The sequence below is a fragment of the Erithacus rubecula genome (genome assembly GCF_903797595.1).
Source record: "Erithacus rubecula genome assembly, chromosome: 2".
Taxonomy (NCBI): Eukaryota; Metazoa; Chordata; class Aves; order Passeriformes; family Muscicapidae; genus Erithacus; species Erithacus rubecula.
This window is the reverse complement of record NC_136685.1, coordinates 39,644,554-39,661,454: the sequence shown is the minus strand read 5'-3', so window position 1 is coordinate 39,661,454 and position 16,901 is coordinate 39,644,554. Positions and strand designations below refer to the sequence as shown.

The 16,901-nt window shown below is 34.8% G+C and overlaps 1 protein-coding gene across 2 annotated transcripts in view; it reads left to right on the top strand.

Annotated features, from left to right (window-relative positions):
* Positions 1-16,901, top strand: part of ASCC3 (activating signal cointegrator 1 complex subunit 3) — a 249,066-nt gene that overhangs the window by 115,720 nt on the left and 116,445 nt on the right. For both annotated transcript variants that reach the window (XM_079327712.1, XM_079327713.1), the window contains exon 14: positions 8,050-8,184. In XM_079327712.1, the coding sequence (XP_079183838.1) occupies positions 8,050-8,184 (135 nt within the window). The remainder of the gene's footprint in view (positions 1-8,049; positions 8,185-16,901) is intronic.

Genomic DNA, 16,901 nt, shown 5'->3' with positions numbered 1-16,901 from the left:
GTGATGTTTTAGTAGCTCTATCTTAAAAGTTGTTTTTCAGATGTGACACTGCAGACCATTAACAGTCTAGAAGATTGTGGGAAGTTAAGTCTGTGGATTTGTCAGCTCCACATTATTTTTCAGTAAGAATTCAATTGCAAGGTTAAATGATGCTTCAAAAGATATATTAAGCATTGTCAATGGTTCAAAGCTTTTGAAAATTCTTGCCCTATAGCTCTGAAAGAAATTGACCTGTGTGCTTAATTTATCATGATAGTATCAACTGTATAAATAAACTACCTGATCTTTGTCAAAACATTGTAAATTATTATCAAGGCACTTGCCGTCCACTAAGACGTTATGCCTGTCACAGACTTCCAACAGGTGTCACCTGAGAATACAGTGGTAATGTCATTGGCAGATTTCAATTAGAAATACACAGAAATAAAGTTTGCTGTAGAAAATAAGGTATTTTGAGGAATCCATGAGGATGGAAAATAAATTTTCACTAAGATGCATCAGGAAATTCCTTTTGACTTTACATTTAATAATCATTTTCCAAACAAAATTTCTCATTTATGTAATTCTGTGGTATTGAGAGTTTTCCTTGTGGCTGGCTACTGAAAAGTGATTCTAGAATATATCACATTTGGATAATTACATGCCTTTTAATTATAAGGTATTTATGATACTCTTATTTAGGCTGGGATATTTTGAGAAGGACTTGGTATGTAGCATGTAGGGTTAGGAAGGAGATTCTATTTGTTTTAGCATAGTTTACTACCATCAACAATAAATGCAACATTTAAGTTCTTTATAACTTATTAAGTTTCATATTAAAAACATCTCTTGAAAGCAGGTATTTATTTTTCTGATGATATGGAAAACCTGTTGATTAGGAGCAAAAATCTGGATTAAGATCTGTCTTTAAAACAGTACTGATAAAAAATAAATTGGAAATCATGACTATTCTTTTAATTGTTTAGTAGGTTTGTGTTACTGAAACCAGAAGCTAGAGAGATCACGTGGCAACTCTTCTTAATCTTTTTTTTTTTTTTGCTTAAGTAAAAGTAACGGGAATAGATATAAAGATTCCTCCAGTATCTTTTATGTTCCTTTCCTTTATTATAGCTGAATAGAATCAGCTTATCCCTACTGACCCCTGGGTCATTTTTGCATATTATGAGTGTTATATATGTGAGTATAGATAGATTTGAAAACATAAGAAGAGACGTGGTGAACACAACAACTCTTAATCTAGAGTAATATTTGTTGAAAATATAATTTATTATACCATAGAAACATATTTTATGATACAAAGTCAAAATAGTTACTGTCAAAGCAGGACAAAGGGAAATGCTTGAAACAAGCTATTGCATGATCTTTTTCTAAAAAAAGATACAGCGCAAAGCTGCTTATAATTTTGAATAATAATTGTCATTCAAGTCCATTGGCATCTGCAAAAATGCAATTGTTAACTGCCTAATGACATATATTTGCATAGTAATAGACTAGCTACTCTTGCTTAATTTTCTATACAAGAATAGTATTGCTATTTCTATTTCTATCCTGTCAATTTAGATTCAGAATAATTTCTGCTACCTGTAGAAGTCAGTAAAGTATTGTTTGTTTGTCTTATTTTTAATTTGCTCTCTGCTTTAATTTTCACTCTATTCATTTTTCCTCTGCAATTTGTAATATATTTGGCTAAGGCTATAAATGGAAGATAGCACAGATCCTTTTATAGTTCTCTGAAACAGGTTTTCATTAGTGGAAAATATATATAACAGTTATAACTGTATAAAGGCAGAGTCATGAAGTTTCATGTGGGTAAAAACTTTTCACTTGAAGCACCCTCCCATAAGTGCTGCTGCATGAACACTGGCTGTTCTTCAGTGTAAAGGTTTGATGTCATGGGAGTCTCCTGTTTTAGTGGTAGAGGCTCAGTGTCACTTAAAGTCCATAACTGTTTTATCTATAGCTTTGGATGGAAATGACACCAAACCCCTTTCAGTTTTATATAGTGGCAGTGTCACATTACAATGTCATGTTTTACATGGACATAGTTGAGTGCCTCTCTGTACTGCCTGTGTACATACAGCATATGGAATGAAAGGGAGAAATTGGGGATCTGCATCCCTAATTGCTGAGCTAAGATGGTATTGAGATCAGAGATGTGATGTGCTTCCTCACACGCCTGAGTGCTGCAATGGGTGGAAACAGAATTTTGAGCAAGGTCAAGGTTAGGGCAGCAAGAAATTCGCTTGCATGTAAGAGAACAGCAAAGATACCTGGAGCTCTGCCTAGGGATGAGCCAGCTGAGAGCACAGGAGGAGAATTAGCCAGTACATAGACATAATCAATGTCATTGTGGGATTTTGCTACAGACACTGATAAGGAATAAAGTAAATGAGGCCTTCTTCAGACAACTAAAAGAAGCCTCATGTTTGTAGTCCCTGGTCTTCCAGGGAAACTTTGCCACAAGAATGTCTTCTGGAGAGACAACACAGCAGAGCAAAAGCAATCCACTAAGTTTTCTTGAGTGCATTGATGGCAATTTCCCAGCACAGATGACTGAGGAGCTGATGAAGGTTGATGCTGTGCTGTACTTTGTACTTACAAAAAGGGAAAGACAGGTTGGGGATCTGAATGCTGCAAAGTGTTCTGGCCGCAGTGACCATGAGATGGTGGCATTCAAGGTTCTGATGGAGGGAACAAGGCAAAAAGCTGCACTGGTTTGGGCTGCACAAGAATAATTTTTCTTTTAAGAAACCTTGAAAGGATCCTGTGACAGGTGATCTTGAAGAGCTAGGGGATTTTCAGGAATCAGATCTTCCAAATTCAAGAACAGGCCATCCTAATGTGCAGAAAATCAAGCAAAATGGCCCAGGGCAAGCGTGGATGAGGAAGAAACTCCTGACACACGATAAGGACATAGACAGGAGGGTAAAGTAGGGACAGAAGACCCAGGAGTAATATAAAGCTGTCACAGTTATGTCAAGATGGACAGGGCTGGTATCACCACCAGCCCTTTAACTGGCATTCCCACCAGTTCCTTCTTCACAAACTCTACATGCCTTTCTCTCATGCAACTCTGACTCCTTTTCTTATTGGCAGCTTCACCCAGTACTGATTCCTTGTCTTGCAGGCAGTTCCACACAGCTCTGACTCCTTCTTTCATTCTGCATGGCTGGCTAACCACAAGCTGTCCCTTTCCAGCCACCTGACCCTGACTGTCCCTCACACATCTTCTCACATTCTCTGTCCTTTACACAAGCACATCTCTTACCTCCCCACAGCACAGCCAGCAGCCTCCTCCTGCTCTCACTCCAGCAGACTCTGGATCTCAAGCTCTAGCTGTCAGTGCCTATAACTGTGGCCAGCTACCCCACTCCTTTATATCCCCAAACTGATTGGGCAGACACAGATGTTTCCTCTCCTTGGTAATCAGTACAGCTGCAAGTCACTGGGAAAGATTCCCTCCTGCACTATCCTTTCAGCCTAGCTCTCCACAAAAAGCCACTGTCCAAACATGCAGAAATAGGATTGGAAAAGCCAAACTGTTTGAAGGTGAATCTGGTGTGTAAAGGGCAGTAAGAAGGGCTTCCACAAGGCCAGCAGCAGAAGAAAGGCAGCTAAGGAAAGTGAGGGCTGTTTACTGAATGGGGCAGCAAACGTTGTGACATAAAGCACCTGTAACACAGCTATTCAATGTCTTCTTTGCCTTGGTCTTGCTAGTAAGATTTCCCTAGGAATCCCAGAGTCCCTGAGGCAAATGGGAAAGATCATAACAAAGACTTATCCTTAGTCCTACCCTTAGTGTAAGAGAAACTAAGAATGAGAAATATGATTTCACAATTTGTGTGATAGAGTATTTTTTACAGATAGATGTAGAACACACAAGGCAAAATGAAGGAAAGGCTAATAGGAAGAAAATAAAGATTTCCAATATAATGTCTCTCCCAGAACCCTTTACTTAGTTTCATGATTGGCATTAAGATGAGTTGGGGGATGTTTATATTGAATACCAGGAAAAGGTTCTTCACCCCGAGGGTGTTTTGGCACTGGAACAGCCTCCCCAGGGAAGTGATCAAAGCACTGAGCGTGAAAGAGCTCAAGAAGAATTTGGACAGTGCTCTCAGGCACATGGTGTGATTCTTGAGGTTATCCTGTGTAGGGCCAGGACTAGGACTTTGATAATCCTTGTAGTTCTCTGCCAATTCAAAAGATTCTGTGATTCATAAGCAATAAAAAAATTAGATGGGTGATATTAGTGTGTGTGATAAAATATTCACTAGAGTACTCACATTTTAAGTGAATATACATTTCCACACTACAAAAAATACAGAAATTGAAATTATAGGGCATGTGTCTTTAAAAAGTAGTAGTATTGCTAATAAACAAATGAGCAAGTGCACATTGCAATAGTAAAAATATCTGCACAATGGAGTTATTACCCCTTAAAACCCAGAATATCAAAATAGAAAGATAGTTAGGTAAACAGTGATGTTAAACAGGTTTTATATGAAATTATATAGAGTGTTTTGAAAAAATCACAGGTTTTATTTAAACAGGGATGATCAGAAGTAGTGTATTTGGGTGAATAAAACAAAATTTAGAGAGTGATTAATGACAATCTATCAAGAGTTCAACATATATCACCTTACTTTGTTGATTTGCTGATGAAACATTATATATTTATTTCTAGTTAATATTTTCTGTTAAAATATTGTATCATATTGTTCAGCTTTATTCTTCAGCAGAGTTTCCTAAATATTTCTATTGAATGTAGAGAGATGTTTTAATGGTGTGTGTTACTGAAATTTTTTTCGGCATTTTGACTTCTCAACCTTGAACAAAAATTCATGTATTCCAATTCACATTATTTAATTTTATATGACAAGTAAATGCAGTCTGCTTTTAAATTGTTGAGAATTTTTGTAGAAAAGGAAGGATATAAAAAATGTCTCATTAGCACTAGTTTGTAGGCAGCTTAGTAATCCTTCAGTTTTCTGTAGTAAAAGATCTTAGTACACATGCAAATTATATCAATATTTCTTTTAAATACAAGATGTACTAACATTAATTAAAATAATTAGCAAGTACATTCAAATTAACTTGTTGACTTAGTAAGTGACAGCCTGTTCAGCTTTCCTGTGGTGTACAGAAAGACTTTAATATGCAAAATATAAAAATCTGCTAAAGAAAAAATAAGAATTCTGTGTTAACCTTTTTAAGTTTTAGTATAGGTCAACTTTTGAAATCTTCTATTTTATTGCTGCTGTTCCTATCCTAGTTTTGGATAGTTCTTCATGAGTGACCAGATTTGGTGAGAGGAATGAGAAATCACATTTATACACTTCTAGGCTATCAGTTAGATCTGGTAATTTAAGATATCCAGATTGGGCATCATTTTTTTATCAAGAGCCATAGTGAGCTGTGTGTGTTGTTTTCATGTATATTTTGGATGTGTTATGCTTTTCATTCTGTAAATGTTGGGCACTGCAGTTTTGAACTGTATTTGGCAGTTAGAATTAGGCTACATGTTAGTGAGTTTTACTTAGTCTGTAAGGTGGTTCCATTTAATGATGTGGCGGGAAATGTTTTCAACATAAATAAGTGCCATTAGCAGTCCTTGAGGAAAAGTGTTGCAGCCTTATTAGGAACTGAGTTATGTAAAATACTTGGAGGAGTTTTCATGCTGACCTTAAAGGAGAAAATGTTTGGACAGATTAATCTGTTGATCAATATCCCTAACTGTTGACTTTCAGTAGAAGTAATACACAGATCAAGAACCACATAAAGGAGCATATTATAAGGATGTAGCTGTGTGAAGCCAAACAATGTCTTGAGGCTGAAATACGGATGCTTGTTTCTTTACCACATAATTAATATCAACATTGAATTAAATAAATTCATTCTTTCATCTTAGTTTCTTTGAAAGGTATCATGTAAAGTGGATGGTAAAACCTAGACCTTCTCTCACCATGGAGAGCTGTTCAGTAAGAGAATTGCTGAACTCAAGCATTCAGGTGACCAGCACTTTTAATAAGAAGGTGGAAAGATAAGAGTCAGCATGTTTCCCCAGAAAAGTGATGCACCATTTTAAGGCTATCATAGAGAATATCAGTTTGAGATATTTATTTTCAAGTAGTGAAAAATAATCCAAGCATCTTTGCTGTCCAAAGCAGAAGAAATGTATTTCAAGATATTTCAAGTACCTTATTATACATTTTTAGTAATAACAGCACACTTGTCTGGGCTTTGGTGATGCACTAATATGTTTCATAAAGATTAAAACCTGGAATATGAAACTCTTTGGGGAGTGCAAACAGTTCCTGCTGTGAATTTTAAACAAAGTTTTTGGTGAAAAGGTTCGATTTGTTTTATACTTTGTGAAAATTCTGAGGAGGTAACCTAGCTACAGACATTTGCTTTCTCCTTTCTTGTGTATTTTTTATTATTTAAAAGCTTTGGTTTCAGGAGAGCAGCAGCAGACGCTTTCAGCACTAGGGCTGTATACACCAGAGCTGGCTTTGAACTGCAAAGTACAGATCTAATTACACAGCTTGTAACTGTGGAACCGCTTCTCTCTATTCTAAATTACTTTTCCTAACTTATTTGCATAATGTAATGCACAGAGATTTTACCACTGAAATATAATATTCTCTGACACAGTTAGGACAGGCTAAATTAACCCTCCTAAGACTATATTGCTGTCTTACAGTGCATTTGATAAATGTTTACTGACTTCATTGGGGAAAAAACATCCAACAAGGTGTTATATAGCAATTTTTAGCTAGGGCTGTTTTTTTAGAAACATGGTGATGTACAGAGATTGTTGTCTGAGAATTTCCTTTTTTTTTTTTTTTTTTTTTTGGTGAGCAATTTTGCAGTCACTTTACATTTTTTCAGGTGTTGATATGTGATCATTTAATACATAAATGTCAGTGAATTCAGGTGTGCATTATTACTTTTAAAGCAGTGGCAGATAAATATCAAAGTGCTGCATATCTGAAAATTAAGTGACTATAAGAACTGTAGAAGGGCTTCTGGATAGAGGACAGTTGCACAATTCTTGTTTCTTAGTTATTGTCTGCGTACAAAAGTCTTAGGTCTTTCTGAATGAATGATTGCTGTAGTGTCAGATATTGTCATACATGTAGACAGAAGCTTTAGAAATCATAATTAAAGTCTGTACCAAGCCTCTGGTAACTAAAAGCAGAAACGTGCTTTTTCTTGTTTATTCTTGATGATTTTATTGAAATTTATTGAATATAATAGAAGAGAAAGGGAACTCAGAGCATAAAATGCAAGTGGTCCTGGTCCATCTGTGCCATTCCAGTTCTTGAAGCATATATACTGAGTGCCTCTGACTATCAAACTTTCTAAAGCCCACAGGCTTTATTATGGCAGGCAGTAGTCAGAAAGGAATATTTTAGTTGTTTTTAGGTAAAATACTCCAATTTTTTTTTTGAGATCTCTTGACATTCTCAACAGCATGAAAAAATGTAAAAACATTTCTCTCAAACATTTTGATTAGTGTTTTTATGGCTTTTGAATATTGTATGAGTGGTCCTGCTATTAACAGTGGTAATATTCTTGTGGACTTTTAACTGTGAGCATTGCACAGTAGTTCTCTTCTATTTAATTGGTTGTTCTTTTCTTACACAGCCAAGTTGTAGTATCAGAATATTTATTATCCCACTATTTGTTTCCAGAACATTTGGGATGTGGCAAATAACACAACTTTTTACATCAATGTTAATCTCAATACTTTGTGAAGATGAACTATTTATGGTCAACAATCGTTCCCTATTTTTAAAGACTTAAGAATTTTTTTTAAAAATACAACTTTATCAAAAGCTCTTTGAAAATATTAAACTCAATGTAGGCAGGATCATCCTTTAATTGCCCTTAAGTGCCATTAGTTTTCATCAGTATGCCATGTATTAACTAGTTTTTTTCATTCCCATAGGGAATATTTAGTAAATAAAGTGTTTTCATTTGAGTAAAATAAACCTTTTTTTTTTTAAATTTCTCATTGGCCCTGTTTCTTTCTGTCTAAAGGTGATGGTGTTTGTTCATGCTAGAAATGCTACAGTACGAACTGCTATGGCTCTTCGAGAAAAAGCAAAAAACAATGGTCATATTTGTCACTTCTTGTCACCCCAAGGATCAGAATATGGACAAGCTGTAAAACAGGTAAGTAAGTAATTTACATTGATAGTCTTTTCAGTCTTGGAATTGATATTTTTTATAAGACAGTCCAGCATGGGAATAGATGCAGAATTTTTGAGCTTCTGGGAAGATTCTGCTTTGAAAAGTCATGTGAAGTTGCTGAATTAAATAGGGGAACAGAAGGAGTATTAGTAAAGGGAGAGCAAAGTCCTGTTACTTTCAGTTTTTCGAGATGAAGCTGATAATTGTTCTGTTTTATGCAATTTGCACTGCTTGACAGTAACCTTCATGTTTGCAGCTCGGGAAGTCCCTAAACCATCAGTTTCAAGGAACATGCCAGTATATCTGCTGAAATATTTTTTTCATAACAATTCTTAATTCTGTGCTGTGTATGGCATTTTTATTTGGTGATATCAGCTGAAGTCTACAGATTAGTTAGCTGTGTCTTTTTAATATCCCTTGGAAAATAAGTTTTTCTCTTTCCACAATTGATTTCTCCCCATGAACATAGAGGAGACACTGTAAAATATTTTAATACATATGTGATATATCTTCTTGCACTGCAAATATATCAACAAACTCTTCAGTATTTTGGACCTGTGAATTAGAATCTTGAGTGTTTTAGGTTCCTGTGTCTGTCATTATTGTAGTAAATACATTACTTTATTATGTATTTCTGAAGAGAATGTGAAAAGATTCATTCAGTCTTAGTAATTATGAATGGAACATAGATGTTATAGTTGGTAGAATCAGATTTCTGAAACATAGAGAAATCAGAATAAATTATGTTCTTTTTGGCAAGATGCTTCTGAGAGCTATAATAAATATTTTTAAACTATGCTCTTATAAGTTGATGCCATTATATTTCATAAAATAGCATATTTGAAAGCTCCTGTTTTTCTAGTAGATGCTAGTATCTGCTGCATTATAAAAATAACATCAAACCTGAACTTGGAGACCCCATGTTTCTAATATAACACTAATTAATGCTGAACTTTTTAGTATTGGATTTCTTAGGAAAAAATCTGAAACTCTTCATTTATTAACAACAGCTAGTTTTTTAATGGTAATACAAGAAAAAAATAAGCTGAAAATACTAATAAGTTGAAAATACTAATGCTTATTCAGACAATCAAAATTATTGCTAAAGAAATTAAGAAAAATTTTATGCTTATTTCAGCTGTGCCTATTTTGTGAGATATCTGTCAAAGAAGTATTCATCCAACTCACTGTATATGTCAGTGAAAACAGCTCCTGTATCTATAGTTTTACTTAAACTCATTTGGAATATGTCTAATATGTTTTGCTGTGCTATAATTCTTATTACTTGTGGATATAGCAGTAGATTTCATCCCTGAGGCAATGCATCATTTGCACCGTACTGGAAAGCACAGACAGGGAAGTGGAGGAGAGGGAGCTGTGTTCCCTGCTAGGCTGATCTTTGACTCTGCAGAGACCCACAGTGGAACTGGACACGTGCAGCTCCTGTCTGGTTCAAGGTTGGAGCAGCAATGAAGGGCCAGGGGGGTTCTGGTTGAGAACTGCTATGGGCTGTCCTTCCAGGCAGACACAGTGGTTGTGACTTACTAGTGGATACAGGCAGAAGTCTCCCCACAACATTTTCAACCATTATCTGGGATAATGGCATTATTCAGGCCACCCATGAGGTTCATAAGTTACACTTTTAGACACCACTTTCAAGTCCAACCAGGCCCCTACTTTGCTGCTCAAGAAATGTAATGGCCATTTCCATGAATGGCAAATTTCCTTGTAGTGGTTGAGCTGAGTATTCAGAGGAAGGTTGAGAAACAGTGAGAGTGAGACTTAGGACTGTGATCTTTGGGACAGCAGTCATCGGCTTATTTAGAGAATTACACAGTAGAATCTGCTGGGAAGCTTCTATGAATCAGACAAATCTCTCTGCTTTTACACTGAAGAAATAGCTTGAATAGAGAGGCATTCACCTTCACTGAAAGCAGTGATGACTTGGCATCATGATTCAAGAAGTGAGGAAGAAACTGGGAAAGAGAGAGGTAAATGAAAATGAATACTTAAGTTGTAAGCTTTACGTGCTATTCATGAAAAATGCAAGTAAAATATTGTCACTATACAGGTTCAAAAGTACTTGTTATTCTAAGCAAACTCCCAAGAGAATTTGAATTCTTATGTGGGAATACTACTCTTTTAATATGAAAATGTAAGCATGATCCTTTTTCAGGAAAAGCTGTAGACAAGATCAGTATTAATGGTACACACTTCCAAGTGTTCTTACAGAGAAACTTGAGGCATGAAAATGTAATGTGAGAAATTATGGAATCATTCCCAATGCAATTTTAAAAATTCTTAAGAATAAGTACCTAGGAAGAGTGCAGAAGAGGAAAATGCAGTTAAAAACCAAGCTGGTGAGGATTGTCTGGGAAAGCAAGACCAAGAAGTGTGACTGTCAATAACAGAACAAATTTATAACCAGATAAGAATGTGTGAAGACCAGTGTCCTGGTTCCAGCCAGAACTGGGGTAAATTTTTCAGTAGCCAAGAGGGGACCTGGAGGTTATTCTATACCAACTCACATCATTGCTGGGGCAGGGAGAAGGGGTTCCTTCTGGTCATGTAGGTGCAGCAGAGTAGTCCTAGTAACACCAGTTCCAGCAATCACACATGAATTGTTCCCCTCTTTCTTGTACCCTGTGTTATTAGTGTTATTGATGTTACTGGTTTTTTTTTCTTCTGTTATTGTTGTTTTTAAAAGTTATCTCAATCCATGATCTTCACCTTTTGTGCCTCCAATTCTCCTCTCCAGCACAAGGGAGGGGGAGAAGCAAGCAAGGAGTTCATGGTTTGGAGACTCTCAGTGGGGAGCAGTAAATTGGGGAATATCATCCCTAAACCACAACATATAGCATTGAATGAGAGGAAATTGTGTTCTTGATCAAGGATCACATAACCTCCTTGTGTCTGTCTTGAGTCTTGCAATGGAGACAGAACTAATTAAATTCTTCCAGTGATGAGTATATGTCATATGCACATATTACTTGATGTAAATTCAGATTATTTTACTTCTTGTGCATGTATGATCTAGGTATTGAGGAGAAATATAATTTTTATTACTATTCTTATTATTTTATGCAAATTAGATCATGCAGTATACTTAAGGACTCTTTCACGACACACATAAATACATAAATAATGGGAATACTAAAAGTAGAGTGAAGACCTAGTTATATTGAAATCAGTAGCAGAACACCCCAGTAACTTTTCCCAACATGCTTCCATTTGTCCTCTTCAGGATCCATTTAACAAGCAAAGTTAATTATATTCATTTTATTTACAATAAAAATTAAGTAGTTTTTTTATTCTGACTCTCATTACCTAATACTTATTGTCTACAAATGGAGTTGTCAATATATTGAGGGAATATGTGTTCTCTGTTCATCAGAAACTTGCTGTTTGAACTAATGTGAATATACTGTATTGAAATAATTATGTCACAGCATGTATCTTTGAGACATATTTTTATTTATGTACAGTTAGCACAATAAAGATACTAATCAAATAAGATGTAGTCTGCCAAGGCAGCAACTGTGCATAAACAGTCATCAATAATCATAAAATGAGTAATATGCTAGCAACATTTCTCTGAGCAATTAAGGCTCTTTCATATGAAGACTTATGAGTACACCAAAGATTTCAGTGATTAGAGCATGTGGTAAGTTGTTACTAAAACTATTACTGTTCAATCTAAATTTTCTTTTTCTTTCTTAGCAGTAAGTATTTCCAACAGAAGTAGTTATATTAAGAGCAGTAAAGTATGTGCACCTTACCAAAGGGCTTTACCATCATGTATTTTGTCATAGGAACTTCTAGTGCTGATATTTTTAGATTTCCAAGTGTAAGAGATAAAGACACAAGACACAGTGAAATGAAGTTGGGTATGAAGAAGTTGGTTATTTTCCTTAACTTTCTGCTTTCTTTCCAATAACCCATCCTGGAATTAAACACAAGAGGCTGGAATAGCACTGTCTGAATCAAATACAATGCACATCTAGATTCAGGTAGCCTGACAGTGTAGAAGTTTTCTCTTTTCAGTGGTAGTTCTAATGCTAGAGAGATTTACTGGCTAAGCTACAAACTTCAGTACCACATAGGTGTACACACAGGGCCTACTTTTGCAGGCTTAAGTGGCTGTCATCAGGAGTTGTATCTGTACAGTTTTCTACCATAACAGCTGTTAGAAAAAAAAAAAAGAAAATGTTATTGTAGATAACTGCGGCTCTAAACAGAACAAGTTGTAGAAATACTGCAGGGGCACACTCATGGTTTCATAGTTTTTGTGTACAAGAAGGACCAACTGTTGTGAAATGTTTATAATGTGATGTAGGGAATTGAGCAAGGCACAAAATTCTGTTTGAGCTCTAGTAACAATTTCTAAAATGTTTATAGCCTTGACATGTGTAATTCTTCATGTCTGAATTGGCCTGTCTGATGCTCTAGACCAGGATCTTATGCTAGTTCTCTTCACTGATTTTTTTTTTTTTTCCCTGATAAAGTTTTTATTCATTTAAATAGCAAATTATTGTTGTTAGAGGTAGATCCAGCTATTCAGAAATCTTTCAGTGGCAAACTTACAGTAGCAAAGAGATTGTACTGGGAAGAGCTTTCACACTCCTTCCTTAGGCATTTGCTGTTCAGAGAAACCATTGCTCTAGACAGACTGTGTTTGACCAGGCACAGCAGTTCTTACACTTAATACCATAAATCAGATACATTTTATGTAATAAGTCAAGTAGTAACACAATAAACCACAACTTTTAAGAGCTTTTCTGGGTTCTTTTTTTAATCCATTCTCCAAATATGACCTGTTTTCTTTGTTCCTGCAACTTCCAGTCTCATCTGTAGGTGAGCCAAGTCATGGTGTGGAACTGATCTGTCCTTGCAAGCACTTACCATTCATTCAGAGCATTTCTGATTTCCAAACTGTACCTTTATTCAGTGTGTTCATATTTTTAATTTTTGATCACTGGTACAAATACTAAATATCCATAGGTCAAACTGGTTCTCTGAAGAACTACACTGCTATTCTGTCATGTGAAAGTTCCTATATACAATTAATTTCTTCAATCATCATTGCCTAATTTTAATCTCTTTAGTAAATGAAATTCATTTTATATAGTACTTAATTCCCAATGCCACACCATATAAATGAAATTTCTGACAGAAGTCTAACTGTATTATATCAGTGCTGTGTGATGCAGAGTGATTAATCTAAGCTTCATAATGATAATATCATGTTTGTCTGACAAGAGCTATGTTGTATAAATGGATGTTTATTGGTACTGATCCCAAATTTATCAGTCTACAGGCCATTCAGTCTTGCCATTTCATTTGACATGAATTTAGCAATACCTGGCAGAGAATAATCTTGGTAATGTAATACAGTCCTTATTTTGTATTCTGTATGCAGTTTTCACTGTAATGGATGAATAACATACTTAGAATAATCTGAAATCCAGTATATCACTTACAAGAATAAGTAATGCTCAAATCATGCATGTTCTAGACATAGCAAATGGAAGTGAAGGCCACTTCACAGGATTAACTAAAAAAGTAGGATAGTTAAGAGCATTGTATTCTTTACTGGCCTTAAAAATCTGAAAGCAATTACTAATCCTCTTAATTATCTGTCAAACATTTTTAAACTATTAGAAATTAATTTTTAGAGAGCATTCATCAAATATTTAATGTGTAATCATTTGCCTGACATTTAATTATTTTAGAGCAATCCTCATTTTATTTTTGTTTTACTAATAACATATCTAATATTTGATATGCCATTAAAAGAACTATAAAATAAAATGAGGATATGTATTCAAATACATTAGGCTATAATAAATGTCAAACATATATTGAAGTTTCCTATTTGTTTTATAATTACTTTTTTTTTTACTTTTGAAAGATATTTGTTAATTATCACTCAGAGAAAGAAATGAAGCTCTCTGTATATCTTTCATGTGATATTTTATTCAGTAGTCCTGCTTGAAGGTCAGAGATAAAATTCATGTTAAGATATGGTCCTAACAATTCACACGTTAAAGAAAAATGTGTTCTGTATAGAGGGATTCCACTGTTTTAATGAATCCTGAGCTGTGGAATTCAGCATTGTTATTCAGATGGACACTTAGATTTTGGAAAGGCCTTTTTACAGAAGTATATATTGTGAGCAATAGAAAAATATAGCCTATTTTTAATCAGTATTCCTAGATATTGAAGTTAAGTGGTAACTCTTGTAAACTGAAATAAAAAAAATTGACAGAAACAATAAATTTCTTTTTGCTTTTGCTTTTCCTGACCTTTAAAAATGAAAACTACTTGAAACTTGATGTATATTTCTGTTATTATAATATTTACTTTTTTATGTGTCACTCTAGAAATTATATGTATACAGCTTTAAGTTTATTTTCTCTTTGATGCTCTATGCAGTCCTCTGTGTTGTTTACAGTCTGCTGGAATTTTCTAGTGGTTTTATTATGAATCAGAAGGTATAAAATATATGGTATAGATTGGATTCTGTTATCAACTATATTTCTGAAAATCAGTCTCTTAAGGATTTCAGACTTGTCTCTCAGGCTCTGATAGTTACAGCACTGATGTAACAAGTAACAGTCTTCTGTTTTCCTGTGAAAAAAAGAAAATGGACTTTTTTCCCCCCTAATCTATGGGCTTGATCATATATTCCATTTTATCTATCATGAGTGTCAACTTGAAATGCAACAATGCTTAGTTTCATCCTGTTTATCACTGGAAAGCCACCTCATGAATATTTGTTCTACTTCCAGAAGCTGCACTGCATTAGTAATGGGTCTCCTAGAAGAAAAATGGGTTAGCAAACCTTTTTTTCTAGAATGATCTCTGAGGTTGCAAATACAGCTGACAGGAGTGCTGATGTTTTTCTTCAAGGAACTAGTAAAAGACATTTTATGCTTTTGTGCAGAACTTCTCAGCTTTTTCAGTTATTCAGGTTAAAATCAGTAATGGATTTAGCCACTGGAAATATAAGATTTAATGCCTTTTCTTACTAATCCTCCATGGAAATGCTCTGATAAACTCTGGGATAATGTGTTGCCTATAGCATCCCCTTTCATTGTTGACAAAATTTCCTATTAAATACTAAATGTGCTTAGTAAAATCATTTGAAATTGTTGTCATATTTATAACATGATTAAACTTCTCTCCTTAAATGAAGTCTACCATAGTCTTTTGCAAGGTGGAGCAGTCTTTGCATTCATTCATTCAGACCTTAATGTAAATAAATTTTTCTAAATGTCGTGTTAGTGCTTCAAAATATAGAAACTGAAATTCAAAGTTACACTGTTTAAAAGAACATCTTTAATAGCTAATTCTCTTTTAATGTAAGACTTCTTTTAAATGACTAATTAAAATATACTGAAACTTCTTTCTCTGTGGGATATGGGAAGAATATTGGACCAACAGAGGTTCCTTGATGTCAGGCTATGACATTGCTCACTGTAATGAGTAGTTCTAACAAGTTATTGATTGATGCTCCAGTTACAGGGGTTTGCAGTCAGTAGCAGCATATGTGTAATTTTTTCTTTTAAAATCAGGATAAATATGGATATTACTGTAAAACTAACTGATTTAAATAGGTGAATGTATTAAAGGTTTCATGCTTCTTCCTATTTTCCTATGCATTCTAGATATTTCTTTTTCTTACATAAGCATTTGTGATCTCTTTCTCTTTCCTAAAATTCTGGCTTCATTCTGGGCACTGAGAGAGGAAAGCCATGCGGCATTCCTTTTTCCTTTGACTGTGAAAATCTCCTTCAGTTAGTTACTAGTATGCTTTAACATATAATCCAGATCAAAATGTTTTCTATGTCTTTTTCCAGTAGTTATTAATGGACAGCTTCCCTGGATTAGAGGATTTCAACTTGAAATCTCATTTATTGTATCAAATATATTTGAGTATCCAATAGCTATTCTAATCATAAAGAAACAAATTACAAACGTATGAGACATTAGGGAGGGAAAAGCAAGAACAAAAACCAGTATGATTGTTTTAATATTCACAAGTTTGGGGGCCAGGATTGCACTCTTTGTACTTCAGCAGCCCAGCCTACTATCCACTTCTTATTTTTGCCAGAGCTTGTTTTCACCATGTGTAATCAAGTTCAGGAAAGTATTAAAAATTAGTTATCTTTGAGAGGATAAAGCTCCCTTCTTTTCATTTTGTTCTGTTAACAGGTTCAAAGGCAGGGAATATCTGTTTAGTGGTGAGCACTCCAGCAAGAAGACATTATAAATAATATTCAAGTCGGCATAAGTGCTCTCTGTCCCAGCACCTCCTCAGCCCAAAGAGCTTGGTTGGTTCAGCCAATGTTTGGCTGCTTTCAATCCCTAGACCCATAGGTCTTGCTTCCTTTTCCAAAATGTGCCAGTTACTCCTAGTTTGCAGTGTGTAAGCTTATGCAATATGTTCACAGTAAGACTGTAGACAATAATTTTTCAGGCACTTTTTCTGTATAAGATGCACCAAACCATACTGACAAATTATTCTGATCACATGCAGTTTTTGTACCTTTGGAAATCATATACTGACTAGAAAATAGTGTTGAAAGATATCCTATCTACTTAAGAATTTGTTTGTCAGGAAATAGTGTAGCTACAGTAATTATTAATAATGAAGAGTAATGATTGAAAAGTTAATAACAATTTGAAGGCTTTCT